This window comes from Schistocerca cancellata, chromosome 8, assembly GCF_023864275.1.
Source record: "Schistocerca cancellata isolate TAMUIC-IGC-003103 chromosome 8, iqSchCanc2.1, whole genome shotgun sequence".
Classification (NCBI taxonomy): domain Eukaryota; kingdom Metazoa; phylum Arthropoda; class Insecta; order Orthoptera; family Acrididae; genus Schistocerca; species Schistocerca cancellata.
In genome coordinates this window covers 330,543,953-330,557,902 of record NC_064633.1, presented here as the reverse complement: position 1 = coordinate 330,557,902, position 13,950 = coordinate 330,543,953, and the positions used below count along the sequence as shown (strand labels likewise).

The window sequence follows — 13,950 nt, the reverse complement described above, 5'->3', positions numbered from 1 at the left end:
ACGGCGTTCCGTATTACCCTCTGAACCCACCGATTAAATATTCTGCTAACAGTCATTGGATCTCGACCAACGCGAGCAGCAACGTCAAGATACGATAAACCGAAATCGCGATAGGCTACAATCCGACCTTTATCAAAGTCGGTAACGTGATGATACGTATTTATCCTCCTTAAACGAAGCATCACAACAGCGTTTTACCAGGCAACGTCGGTCAACTACTGTTTGTGTATGAGAAATCGGTTGGAAACTTTCCTCATGTCAGCTCGTTGTAGATGTCGCCACCGGCGCCAACCTTGTTTGAATGCTCTGAAAAGCTAATAATTTGCATATCACAGCATCTTCTTCCTGTCGGCTAAATTTCGCGTCTGTAGCACGTCATCTTCGTGGTGTAGCAGTTTTAATGGGCAGTAGTGCGTATTTTTTTAGTTACTTTGTTTCATAACAAAAAAATCAGAAACTGTATCTTAAGTAATTTTTGTGTAGGATAAACGAGATCGATGACATCTGGTAGTCTACATGTTCCGACAAATCGTAATTTTGTGTCGGCTTTTGGCAGGTTTCCTGAGCCTGCAGAACAACGACATCCCAGGCAACGCGGGCCTCAAAGACCAGGTGCTGTCTTTGCAATGGGTGCAGAGGAATATCGCGGCTTTCGGCGGGGATCCCAGCAAGGTCGTCATCTTCGGAGGGAGCGCTGGTGGCGCCGCCACATCACACCTGTTCCTCTCGCCGGCGACTGGGGGTGAGCACTCCTTAAACTGTCAAGAGCAAAAACTATGTGTATTCATTCAGGAACTATAACACTGCTAAAGAAAATAAGAAAAGCAGATACATTAGCACAGCTGAGAAATTAACGCACACCTTTTAGGTTTTTTTTTCTTCGCAACCCCTTCGGAGCATTACTTAAAACCGTTCTAGATGTACTGACGTTGCCTCTTATGAAATATGTAAAACAATGAAATACTAATACAGCTGCACTTCGGTCATGTTGCAGCAACTTTCTTCAGGCAAAGACGAGCTAAGGATGGATGCTTCAACATACAGCATTTCTGAAGTGTCGTAACACCACCGACGTCACACTTCTTAAATTTAATTGGGTCTGAAATACTACTGGTTTGTGTTGGGACTGAGGGAAGGATTAAATGGCAGACTATTTATGGATAACACAGCTTGCCACTAATTGGCAGCCGACTACGAATCAGCGACGAGTTTCTGGACGGAAGGGTTTGAGAGGTATTCTCCAAGAATTAGTTATGGGAAAGGGACGCTAATTGTATTCAGTGTATCCCTTTTCAGTTAGGACTGCTTGTGTGAAATTCCAGACTGTATGGCGAGTTGTGACATTACGATTCTTGAAATTTCAACGACAGCCATGTAGAAGATCTAGCTTCACTGCAGCAGGCGTACTGCCACAACTGTAATAACACGTGTCTGACATCTGTCGGAAAACGGCAGTGGAGCACTCAGGCAACATCGAGTTGTTTGAGTCCTCCACCGTTTGTGGGCGATAATTCCGCGAGTTTGACCCGAATACCTAGGCTCAGGCTCCTGGTCACTCCTCCACGACAATGCTCTGCACCACTAGGAGCTGTTCTATTATTTTATTTTCAGTACCTGGCTTCTTGCTGAACTTTGCCGATCTTATTGCTTTACTGTCGTATTCGTTGGCTATTTCAGTTTTTAGCCAGCAAATGGACCACAGTCCTTGATCGCCGGCTGTATTCGCTCGATTTGGTCCCAGTTGTCTTCTGGTTGTTCCTCGAAGTTGGAAACGAAAGGACGCAGTTATTATCTAACTCAGGGCATCCAAGGAAATTGTACCGTATTACTAAACATAATTCCGAGAAAGGACTATAGCGTCTGTTTCAGTACACTTTTAAAACAAGTCTAACTGTTTATTGATTCAGGTGGAGACTATTTTGAATAAAGACGGTGCTTTTGTGAACATAGTCCATGATTTACATTTTTGATACGCATTGTGCATGCACTCTTTTTTTACCCGGTCACACCAGTGACCAGTTAGGTTGCTACCCTGCCATCATAGAAAGCCTGTTGTACCGTTATTCCTGCGACCAGGAGACATCCATCTTCTCTGTTGATGTTGTCAGGGTGTTTGAAGACCTCAGTCGTTAATTGTATTCCGCAAATTGGCATTCACGACCGTGTCGCAAGTACTCGTTCTCCAATTGCGACGGTACACTTTTAGTGCCCATCTGTTGTGCTACACGGACCGAACAGAGCGCCCATCGTCTCCTATGCGGGTGCTAACCGTTTCTCGTATGCATCTGCGGCGATGAATGCTTTGACTGCATCCAAATCCAAACAACCATATCCTGTATGCTGCCGCCACTCCGCAAAACTGGACTGATGTCTCCACGGTGAAGCACTTTGCCTACTCGATTACTGTCGCCCTTAACTTGAGACAAGTGAACCACTGGGAGCTGTTCTATTACTCCATTTTCTGTACCTGGCCTCCTACTGAACTTTGTAGATCTTATTGTGTTACTGCCGTATCCGTTGGTTCTTTCAGTTGTTGGTTGCTGTTGTTTTTTGCACTGATGCAGTGGTTTCGGGGGTTGGCGTGTGTAAAATATGAGCCGCATGTTGGTGGGATTTAGCCTACAAGTATTGCTTGTTGGGGGTGGGTTTCCAGCAGGCGTTGGGTTCCTGTTTGCCGTTGCGATTTCTATGGATTTCCAGGGGCCGAATAGCACCGTTACGTTTTTGTTCTAGCGTGAACTGCATTGTTTTTATGCCGTCTGTCGAGATGCTGATGGAACCCCGATTTTCCATAGCGAACCGACGTATACGTCCAAGTATGTCGATTATTTTAGTATTTCGGCGTTTCCAAGTTTTATAACATCTCATGGCGGTACAGGGTGTTCATTTTAACTGAATACTTTGAAATATCTCGAAAACTACACATTACACCAAAAAAGTCTTAATTCCAATTTGTTTGTATCTGAGGGGGACGTCCATTGATACTATACTCGAACCTCCTCCCCACACCGTGCGTGGGTGTCGGGAGGCTATTTTGAAATTTTCAGTGGGAGCTCCCGATTTTTATTGCAAATTACAATTCAACGGCAAAATCTACATCCGTTTTGTTTGAAGCATTTTCTTCGTTACGTCACAGATGACGCTGTAATCAGAGGAATGGACATGGGCACACAATCTTAATTTCAGACATGCTACTCAATGGCCTTTGAGTATCCAATGGGACGTGGGACCCAACCTCCTTGCTGCAAGATTGGGACAGGCCAACATTTCATAACTTCTAATTGCAAACCTCTTTCGCAACGTTGAATTTCTCCGACTTATCGAGCAGGGAACTGCTCGACGTACCACTGTGGTTGTGGCTCGAGGTGAAACCTACTTTACTTCACCAATTAGAGTGAGTGTTCAAACGTAGTACCGCCAACTTCAATACACTTTTTAAATGACCGTGCACAGGACGGAAGCATATCTGCGGGAATGTCTGCACAGGCGTTTCTGATGTGGTCGACCATGTCTTCACGGCCTGTTGGCACTTATTGGTACACCATACCTTTTAAACATCCGTCCAGAAAGAAATCAAATCCGGCGGACTTGTGGGTCAACTAATAGGGCCACATCTGCCGATCCATCGGCCATTGTAAGCGCAATCTAATATCCAACGTTCTTCAGTTGTGTAATGCGCCGGCCAGTCGCCAAGCTGAACCCACATGTGTTGTCGAACGTCGTTCAGTAGTGCCGATAGTTCCTGTTAAAAAAACTTTCGATATTTGTGTGCAGTCAGTAAATTACGGTCCCGTGAGTTTGTTCCCTACGATGTCTCACGATGCGTTAACCGACCAGGGATGCTGACGGCCAACTTTCTGTAACCACTCGGAACTGTACACAGTTCAGTTACGCTGGTTTAAGGCTACCATTGCTTGTGAATGTACAATCGTCGGAAAATACTACCTCGGCAGAAAAAGTGGGGAACGTTTGTGTTTATTGACGTACCCATTCGGAAAACACTACCCGGTTATGAAAATCGGCGCCATGAATTTATTGATGCTGTGACACGGGGTATGGATGATACATACTACCTATGGACATACCGCAATCGCGGTGTAATTGCCGGGCTCTTATCCGAGGATTGTGGTACAATGCCGATAGTACAGTTACTTCGTTAGCTTCTCCTGTAACACGTTTGCTTTGTTTGCTTCTGCTGGTCAGTGCGCTGCCATCAGACGTAAAGGCGTTCACGACCTTGTAAAAGAACCAACGAGAGAGAGAGAGAGAGAGAGAGAGAGAGAGAGAGAGAGAGTTTTCTCTGGAAAACGTTCGGTCTGCAAGGCGGCAGCAGCCTCAGTATTTCTCCTATATTTTCCGTAAATCAGGATCATTTCAATTTTTCCTTGTTTGGTTGCAACATTCATCGTCCACTTGCACGACTGTTCTCCAAATGATACTCGTAGTTAGGTGCGCAGGTAATAAACACTGCGGAAGTATTATAATGTTTAGAGCCGCGTTCTGCTCCAGTATGCATGACACGTGACCTCCTGTCGCAGTGTACTGCTTGTTATGATATCGGCCTAGTTCTCTGCACGGCCACGGTGGAGCGCCGCGTAATTACTTGTTCGATATCTCGGAGGAATACAATGTTGCGAATAGAGTTTTCAATCAGAAGTTGCGAAATACTGGCCTGTCCTACCCTCGCTGCAGGATCTCATTTCTGTAGGCTATGTACGTTTCTCCTCTCTTTTATCCACATTTGTTGGTAGCTTTATCTTCTCGTACTCGCCAGTCCTTGGTTTGCCCTTTGAAGACGCATCTGAAAGCTCACTCCAAGGACATATTAACCCTATGAAAAGTTTTGATGTACGCTAAGCAAACAGATGTACAGCTATTCTCGCAACTTTTCTGTGTTTCCTTTGTTATAACGAGCACCATTCGTGTTTTGTGAATATGAGAGCTGAATCTGATTGTAATAAATAAAACTGCACAATAGGTACGTGTGTTAGTAATTTTATTCCAGAACTTTTTTTAGACTTATGATGATAAATAAAAATTTTAAAACGTAGCACAGGAGTTGGATTAAAGCAATGGAGCGGTTAAATCCGTGATTTTAAAAGACTACTATTCGCAGTGAGTCAACTGGAAGCTGCCGTTTACTTGAATATTGTAGAAAAATTCACAGATTAATCAAATGAGAGCGACAATCCGGTGCCTTTCGCAGTTTCTTACTCTTTTCTGTCGTATAGCGTCCAAGTTGTTTTCACTGTAACCAGTCTCGAGCGCGTTACATTTCAAATGCCATATTGATTCACCACTAAATCACTTTCATAAAATTCACTCTAAAATCTTCACAGTATTACTATTGCTTGAATCGTGAAAGGCTATTGAAAAGTAATTAATAACTTTAAGACTTTTCTAGCCATGTACTACAATGTTGTGTATCTTCATTGTGTCCTTGTGCTTCGGCTCTCTTGAACGGCTCCTGCTACAAAGCACACAACCGTCCTGGCTCGAGCTACACCACGCTCTTCGTAAATGAGTAACCCATCCAAGCCCGCCCGGTTAGCCGTGCGGTCTAACGGACGGCTTTCCGGATTGGGAAGGAGCGCCTGGTCGCCGGCACGAATCCGCCAAGCGGACTTGTGTCGAGGTTCGATGAGCCGGGCAGTCTGTGGATGGTTTTTAGGCGGTTTTCCATCTGCCTCGGCGAATGCGGGTGGTTCCCCTTATTCCACCTAAGCTACACTATGTAGGCGACTGCTGCACAAACAAGTTCTCCATGGTCGCGTACACCAGCATTACTCTAACACGCAAACACAGGGGCTACCCTCGTCTGGTGTAAGACGTTCCCTAGGGGGGGGGGGGGGGGGGGGATCCACAGGGGGGCGAACAGCACAATAACCCTGAAAGAGTGGTTCGGTGTGGGGCGGCGGTTGGGTGAAGTCGACTGCGGTAGTCGTCGTGAAGTTGTGGACCACTGCGGCTGCGACAGGGACGGAGCCTCTTCGTCGTTTTTAGGTCCCCGGTTAACATACAATACAACCCATCCAAGTTATATCTCTGGTACAAACTGAGGACACCACCTTTCGAAATTAAACGAGCTGTTACATTGAGGGAAGCCGGTTTCACATGTAGACATCGTAGATGTTCTCGTATGCGGGAGTAGTGGGATCATTTCGCGTCTAATTACGGTTTAGGACTTGCATAATTGCCCTAGATCATTTATAGTGAATGCTGAGGGGTGGAGGTTAAAGTACTTTCTTATTTTGGTTGATGTGGAAGATTACTACTCGCAAAAGGTAGATATTTGCGATGAAATCCTGCGTCGATACTATTTTCATTTTAAAACGTTATCTCATGTGGCCAGTGTGGAACATGTTCTGCAAATTGAGGAGGGAGAAAGGAAGGGAAATGGGAGGAAATAATCTGGTCAAGGCTTTGTGCGGAATCAGTGGCAACGAGTAAAAGCACGTGCTGTAATAGGACTCGAACCCTGGGTCTCCTACTTACTAGGCAGTTGGGTTAAGCACTGCGCTACACGGGCACAGTGTGCAGGGATGAGACCCCCCAAGAGGGATCATTGCCGACAAAATTTTATTAAGTAAATTTTCAATGCACAATGTTCGGCGTAGCCGGCTTAGGCATACTGTGGTGGAAGGTGCTGGCCGGAAGACCATGGTCGGCACATTCCTGCCACGTGCTCCTCGGTTAGACTCAAGTCCCACGGGTTGGTTGCGCTGACGGGGGTACGCTACTAGCAAGGCGCGTTGGCGGAATCAACCCTCCAATCAGAGACTAATCGTGTGATCACGTGGGGACGCGGCCGGGAGCGGCGAGGGCGGCTTGGAAACAGCTCCGCGCTCTCTTAGCTTCTGACCTCGGCCCCGAGTAGTCGCTCCTCTAGCCTCTGCCTCTCTGATGAGCAGACGGCAACCCCTCTTGGGGCTGCTCAGCCCTATTTAGGCACCCCTGTACCATCATTACCAGGATAAATTGGGTCCATTCCACTCAATTAATTGTCATTTTACAACGCCCTCTCGCTACTGTAAGATTCCTGGAGGTCGTCGAACGTAATTGTGCATCCACACTAAAGGTGGGTCAATTCGTGCCCATAGAGGCGAATCAGTTATACGAATGCGTGGTTTCAGTTCTCTTGGACATATCCCATAGATCAGACACCACGCATTCATACAATCTGAAAGAGTGCTGTTCACGAAATGTCGGAATGTGTTTTACAATAATAGCCTGAAGCTTTATTTTCTTTTTACGATTGTGCTGTACATTCGATACATCACTGTAGGGAAAGAATTTCGTTCGGAATTATGACACTATAGGGTCGGTGTAGCTCTAATGTTAAAGGTTAACTTTCTCGGCAGGTCTCTTCAGCGGTGTGATCATGGAGAGTGGGGTAGCGACGACCCCCTGGGCACTGACAGAGAAACCCCGCGAGAGGGCGTACCGGATGGCGGAGGCGCTCGGCTTCCAGGCGCAGAGCGATAACCACACTGACGACGACGACGACGCGCGGCTGGCTGCCTTCCTTCGCGCCGCCAACTACTCAGACCTCGCCGGTGACACCGATATCGCTCTCTCTGATTTCGTAAGTGCTCCAATTGTTCAGTGCATAGGATATTTTCTATGTAACTTTATCACCTAATTACACATGAAATATCGCTTCTGGCAAAAACAAATTCCTGACATCCATAATGTCTTAAAAATGCCATATTCGTCGCATAAAGTCGGTAGAAAATAGTACTTGCAGCGTAGAGATATCAGGTGTATGGAGCTTTAACCTCGCCCTTCCCTGAATTTCCCAGAAGTAGGCAGTCGTGCAATGATCAGTCCTAACTGCAAGCACAGCATTCAGAGTGACGTGTGTGACGTGTGTTTGCTGCATTATCCTTGTTCGGTAACATGGTCACCATTTCTCGAGCCGTCCGTCGAGGACTGTGCTATTGACGTTGACATAATTATTGGGTAACTCCACCTGCAGCTGCGCTATATCCATACTTCCTACGTTGAAATCGATTTCTACAGCTACGGAAACCACAAATCAGAACAGCTGATGCCGTACCTCATACGGCTCTATTTTAGCTGACAAAATGTTGAAGGTGTTCTCCCTGGAAACGTCTGAAGATGGCCTTGTAAGCCGAAAACCGGTAATCTATAAAAATAATATTGTAGAACAAAAGTAAACTGGTGCTTTTCATTTATTATTATTGACTGGAGTTTAATTGTTATCGGCGATCAGTCGCGCTTCGAACTGAGCTCCGCTCTACAGAGCCAGTTGGACGGAATATGACACGATATCCCTCGGGAGGACATACAACAACTATGCCAAACGACGCCAAGCTGAATAACTACTCGCTTGTGTGCCAGAGGTGGGCCAACGCGTAACTGACTTGCTCAGTACCTGGAGCCCCTTCTGTTGAATAAATCATTCAATTTCTTCTGAAATTTTAATCATTTGTTTGTCTGTACATGTACCTCGCATGTGAGGATTTCTATCCCATTCGTATAATTCCTTCGTTATACGTCTTTAGAGTATATATGACGTTCTATAGTGTTAAAAGATAAGCATAATATAGATAAAATGCTGAAAATTGTACAGTTACTTTCCTCGTTAGTCCCCTTGCAGTCAGAAAAATCTAAACTGCAACTCATGTTTTTTATGTACTGTAACTATTCTGCCTAGCTAAAAAGCGTAAATGAAATTATTTGCATACATTCCTGGATATGCTTCAGCCGTTTGTGAGCAATAAAAGTAGTAACCAAGAGGAAGCTTATCCTGCAAACACTGTCAAACATCTATTGATCTAATTGGAGAGTCCTGTGGTCTGTGGATCACTGTGTGCAGTTGCACTGGAAGTGTATTTATGTGTTCATGGCTATTTATGCTTTGCTATCCTGCTATGAATTGATTACATTTATTAACTATAAAAATTACACATGATTACAGTATTTGAAATCAGCATCAACTAACAGGATTAAACGTGTGAATTAAGGATTTTAATTATAGTAAATCTATATCTTAATTGTTTTGATTTCCACAAAACGTTAGTTATTCTTTAGAAAAACTATTCTCAGACCGTTAACCTCTTTCTATAAAGAAACTGAGATTGATCAGAAAACGTAGTAAAATCGTTGTATTAAATAAAGTCTCATAGTTAGTTCCCTGAGTGATAGTTACTGCTTTGAACTTGTTAGAACCGTGCCAACAGACATTTATACGAACGTTTTCGTGAATCTCATTCCCAGGTAGTGTGCAGCTGGGGTGTTGTCAGAATCGGCATTCGGGCAATGTCCAAACTGCTCGTGGAGAAAGGCAGTCTGCATGCACGTCAGTGACCAGGTCAGACTACGCAAGGCGTCTACCAGCGATGACTCCACCTGACTGTCATAACCGTTTTTTCTAGTTTGGGAATACGCAGCTCCTTATAGAAACACTTTATAAAAAAAACTGTGCCTTTTTAATTGTATCGCAACCGATTTTAGACATACAAATCTATTTTAAAATGATAACTGAAGAAGACAGTGCAACCGGTTGTGGTACGATAAAAGACGTGCATTTGAGACTAAATTTTACGTATTATGCTGACTGCCATTGCTTACCCCATGACTAAAACCTTAGCGACTTTTCAAATGATTCAAATGGCTCTGAGCACTATGGGACTTAACTTCTAAGGTCATCAGTCCCCTAGAACTTAGAACTACTTAAACCTAACTAACCTAAGGACATCACACACATCCATGCCCGAGGCAGGATTCGACCTGCGACTGTAGCGGCCGCGCGGTTCCAGACTGTAGCGCCTTTAACCGCTTGGCCACCCCGGCCGGCTTAGCGACTTTTCAGCAGACGTTCTCATGCGTATAATCAGGTATAGTAGCAGTGTCCTCCAACAGGATACTTTCCAAATTTCTTTATTAATTCTGCAAAATTCGTCTTTGGACTGTCTTATATATTCCTGGGCGGCTCAGATTCTTCAACCTGCCAATCAGGTCACTTTCTCATACCAAAAAATATAGTTACTCATCAAAATAGGTCATTTGTAAAAGTCCCCATTTCAAGCGCGCTGTAACTAATATTTCTCAAAAGACCGCGAGCATAATCGTGGTCTGGGGGGAGGAAGCGGGGGGGGAGTGTTTCTTGGTACTCGGTTCGTATTTGAGCTGGGTACATGGGGTGCAAAGGCTTTTGGTATAACCCGGACCAGCGGACGTTTGTACAACCATTGAAACATTTGTCTTACTGTAGCTATGGTAGAACATGTTAGGCAAGGTTTGAAAGACGAAAGGGAACTGACGCCCAGGCAAATTGTACGAATCAATTAATTCCTATTGTAAAAGATTTTAATTGGACTAAAATTAATGGTCAGCTAATGGCTCCATTTGTATGTGTAAGGTACGGATTTTACGTGCAGAAACATTCAAACAAACATGTTTTATTGGAAGTTTATGTAATGCGCCATCTCTACACATCAAACTTACACGAATCGGTTAAAATTATCAAGTGAAAACGAATTTTTATCTTCCAACAATCGTTATCTGCTGTCGAGAAACGATGATTAAATGTAGAGCTAGATGTAGCCGTCTTCTTCTCGGTAGCTTTTTAAGGGCGCCACTTATATATTTTAAACATGTACGAATCGGTTCAAACTTTGCACAAAAGTAGATAAATGAAGAAAGTCAAAACGAAACTTTTTGTCTAATAATCTTTACCCGTTGTCGAGATACAATGGTTTAAATTCGAGCTAAACATAGCACACAAGATTAGTTCTTATGTGAATTGAATGTGTGGAAACGGTTAGAAGAGAATCAAACAAATGAAAACGCATTAGTACGATAAAACTGAAAACTCTGTTTCAAAATTCTAGTTTCATTCGGATTTTAAGTGCAAAAAATACATTTTTTGTAATTTTTTACGCGCTCCAACAGGTTTCTCTGAGAGGTGTTTGAAGCACGTCACTTCAATGTTTCAAACTTGTGCGAATCGGTACGAATTCTGTAAGAAGATAGAGAAATACATGTAATCAACGGTCGTCCTGTTGTTTTGTTAAAGCCTTAACCATTGGCACAAGATTCGAAAGACAATAAAAAAACCTGTACCGAGTCAGTCATCGCCAGAGTCAACAAAAGTCTACATCGGTTGCAAGCTATGGCGGGCTAATGTCAGAATTATGGTAGAGTGAGAGTTGGGAACCAGTATGAAAAACCTTGATATATTCACACATTTTTACGAGTTAACCTTATTTCCCCAACACAGTGAGCTCTCTGGGCTGCACCGTTTTAGTACACCTGAATCTTGCAATTTATAGGCTACAGTCTCTGATCCTGTGCCCAGAAATTCGGAAGATTCGTCAGCCATAGTAAAGAATACATAATATCACGTGGCGGAAGTGCATAAAATGTTACCTTCAATTTTTTTCTGGGGCTGGATTTGTTCCTGGTGGGAAGCTAAAACAATTTTTGATTTATGTGTGGGGGGAGTTGATTTTTTTCCCCGACGGGACCATTTCTCCCCTGTATCCACCCCCTATTACATGTATGATGAGCGGTGTAAGAACAAAAAGACACAAATTTGTGTGCTGCTAGAGAGTGTGACACATCTATAATAGGAAGTATTTGGGAGAGGGTGTACTTCTGTAATATGAGGTATCCCAGAGTGGGGATGCATGCATCCTAAACTTTAATGAGACCATATGCCATCTAGCACGATATGACAAATGCCATGATGGATGACATGATAGCATGTGCCATATCAGATGATGTAACATCACGTGTAATTGACATGGTACATTACATTACATGACGAGGATGTTAATACTAAGAGGTAAAAAAATGCATATCTGTCAAGATGTTTTGATTTAAATGTCTCCGAAGCTGCCAAATATGTCCAAAAGCTAGTTCCCTTCTTTTACATCCCTAACTCTGCCCACGACTTAATCGTCTTTTTTTTGTGCTACGATAGGGGCATTTTTCATTCTGTGCTTCGTTATTCCAGCATCTGACAACTCTACGTCATGTTGCGGCATATATCTTTTTGTCCTCACCGCTGTATATTGCCACTGACCCTGCAGACCAACTATACGCTACCATGCTGTCCTTCCCACTACACAATGGCAGTAATGGGGGTAGGGGAGCGTCCGGAACATCACAGTCTGCCGAGCAGCTTTCTCTCTTTTTCAAGCTTGCCTCGCGCACACAGAGCTGTAATCTAGTTCTCGTAGTACTGTAACATCCTGTATAACCTTTCGTCTTTCCATTTTAATTTAGGAAATTTGTGTCCAATTGATAATTTGTGTATAGTTACGGTGAATATTATTTAGAGATACAAATCTCGAACATATGTTGTACTATCATTAACTCTGGTTTCACTGTGCAGGAGAAGCGCTGCCCAGGGCAGATAGCTTTCGCGCCAGTCGTGGAGCCAGCCTCAGACTCTGCAGTGATCACCGAGCCTCCAGTTGACATCATCAGGGCCGGCAGCTACAACCAGGTCCCCATCATACTGGGCGTCACTTCCGGAGAAGGAATTGTCGGACTCTTCAGTACGTAACAAAATCTGGCTCCACTTCCATTACTTTCAGTCATGTGACTCACTTGCAACTTTTGTTGTAGGTTCAATTTGAACATCGTTCTATTTGTCATTTTTGGTACGCAGGTAAATTCAACGTCATGTGGGTCAGGTTCTCTATGCCTTAGAATGTGTGAATACAGCACATTCTAGTACAAACCTTAGACATTCGTTCATATTACGTCAAGCATATTAGTCGTTGAAGTTTGAAACTGCTCTTTAGCTCGAATATATATAAACCTGGTTCGTCAGATGACAGTGGACGTGGGCGGCGATGCGGCTGGCTGGGATGCCACGTACTCACGCAATAATACTATGGTTGATCGCGGACTGCAACTGAAAAAAGACATTCACTTCCAAAACTGTTGTCTCAGTCTTCTTCATCAGCGGATAGGGTCTTAGGGGTAGTGCCAGTAAGAGTAACAGATTTAGTCATTGTGATGGATACGTCAATACCGTAAATACGATTGCAAAGGCGAATTGTATCCATTAGATGAGTGTTCATAATAAACCAAAAAGAAATTGTATGTAGAGAACAAAACTGAATTTTTGGTGAAGAGTTTGTCTACCAACGGATGCTTTACACTAATACAGTGGTTCATTTTCACTGATGTTTATAGGGTCGCTAAAACTGCTGTCAGAATTTAACGAAGTAATGACGTATTCGGTGTATTTCTCACGAAACATTCATTTCTCAAAGTATTTTCTATCGATTCCTATGTGGGATACCCATCGTCCTTCTTCTCTGGTGGTGAATTTCGGTTTACAACATCAATTTTTATGGCACTACGTCTGCCAGAAATAAATTTTGATTGTTCTTTCTTACATGTTACTTGTTTAAATTTTATTGGTTTAAAAAAGCTACATTGCTTCTTGCGTTCTGAAGACCACCTTAGGCGTCTTGAAAGAGAAAATCTAATGTTAAAAGTCAATGGCTACTTTCATGAGGAAAGGTGATTTAAAATGTCCAAACGATAGCCCACACGCCAGTGTTGAAACGTATCGCCATTCATATATTCATGTTATTGTGACCACAGGTTTATCAACTATCAAATAACATTTCAAGAAGTGCGGTAGATCGTTAAGAGAAGCCTGACTGTCACGGTACGTAAAAACACAATTTCGAGTATTAACCTACAGCAAAATATACGCGCTTTTGAGAACGGTAGTTAGCCAAATACATCGTCCCTGTATCTCAAACCGAACACGACCTGATGTGGATGTTGTGACATCTACTGTGGCTGGAAGTTATGTGGAAAATGGTGTATTGATTTGACATAGCGAACGAGGACCAATTTAAGCGCGACACACCGTAGTGTCCCACGACTATATGTGGCCTTTACAATAGCATTAATGCAGGAATGCGGTCAACAAACATCTATTTTACCTGC

At 43.6% G+C, this 13,950-nt stretch overlaps 1 protein-coding gene across 1 annotated transcript in view; it reads left to right on the top strand.

Annotated features, from left to right (window-relative positions):
• The window catches only part of LOC126095548 (venom carboxylesterase-6-like), a 93,350-nt gene that overhangs the window by 20,200 nt on the left and 59,200 nt on the right, over positions 1-13,950 (top strand). Inside the window, exons 4-6 of the mRNA XM_049910327.1 lie at positions 557-742; positions 7,362-7,585; positions 12,368-12,533. Coding sequence (XP_049766284.1) covers positions 557-742; positions 7,362-7,585; positions 12,368-12,533 — 576 coding nt within the window. The remainder of the gene's footprint in view (positions 1-556; positions 743-7,361; positions 7,586-12,367; positions 12,534-13,950) is intronic.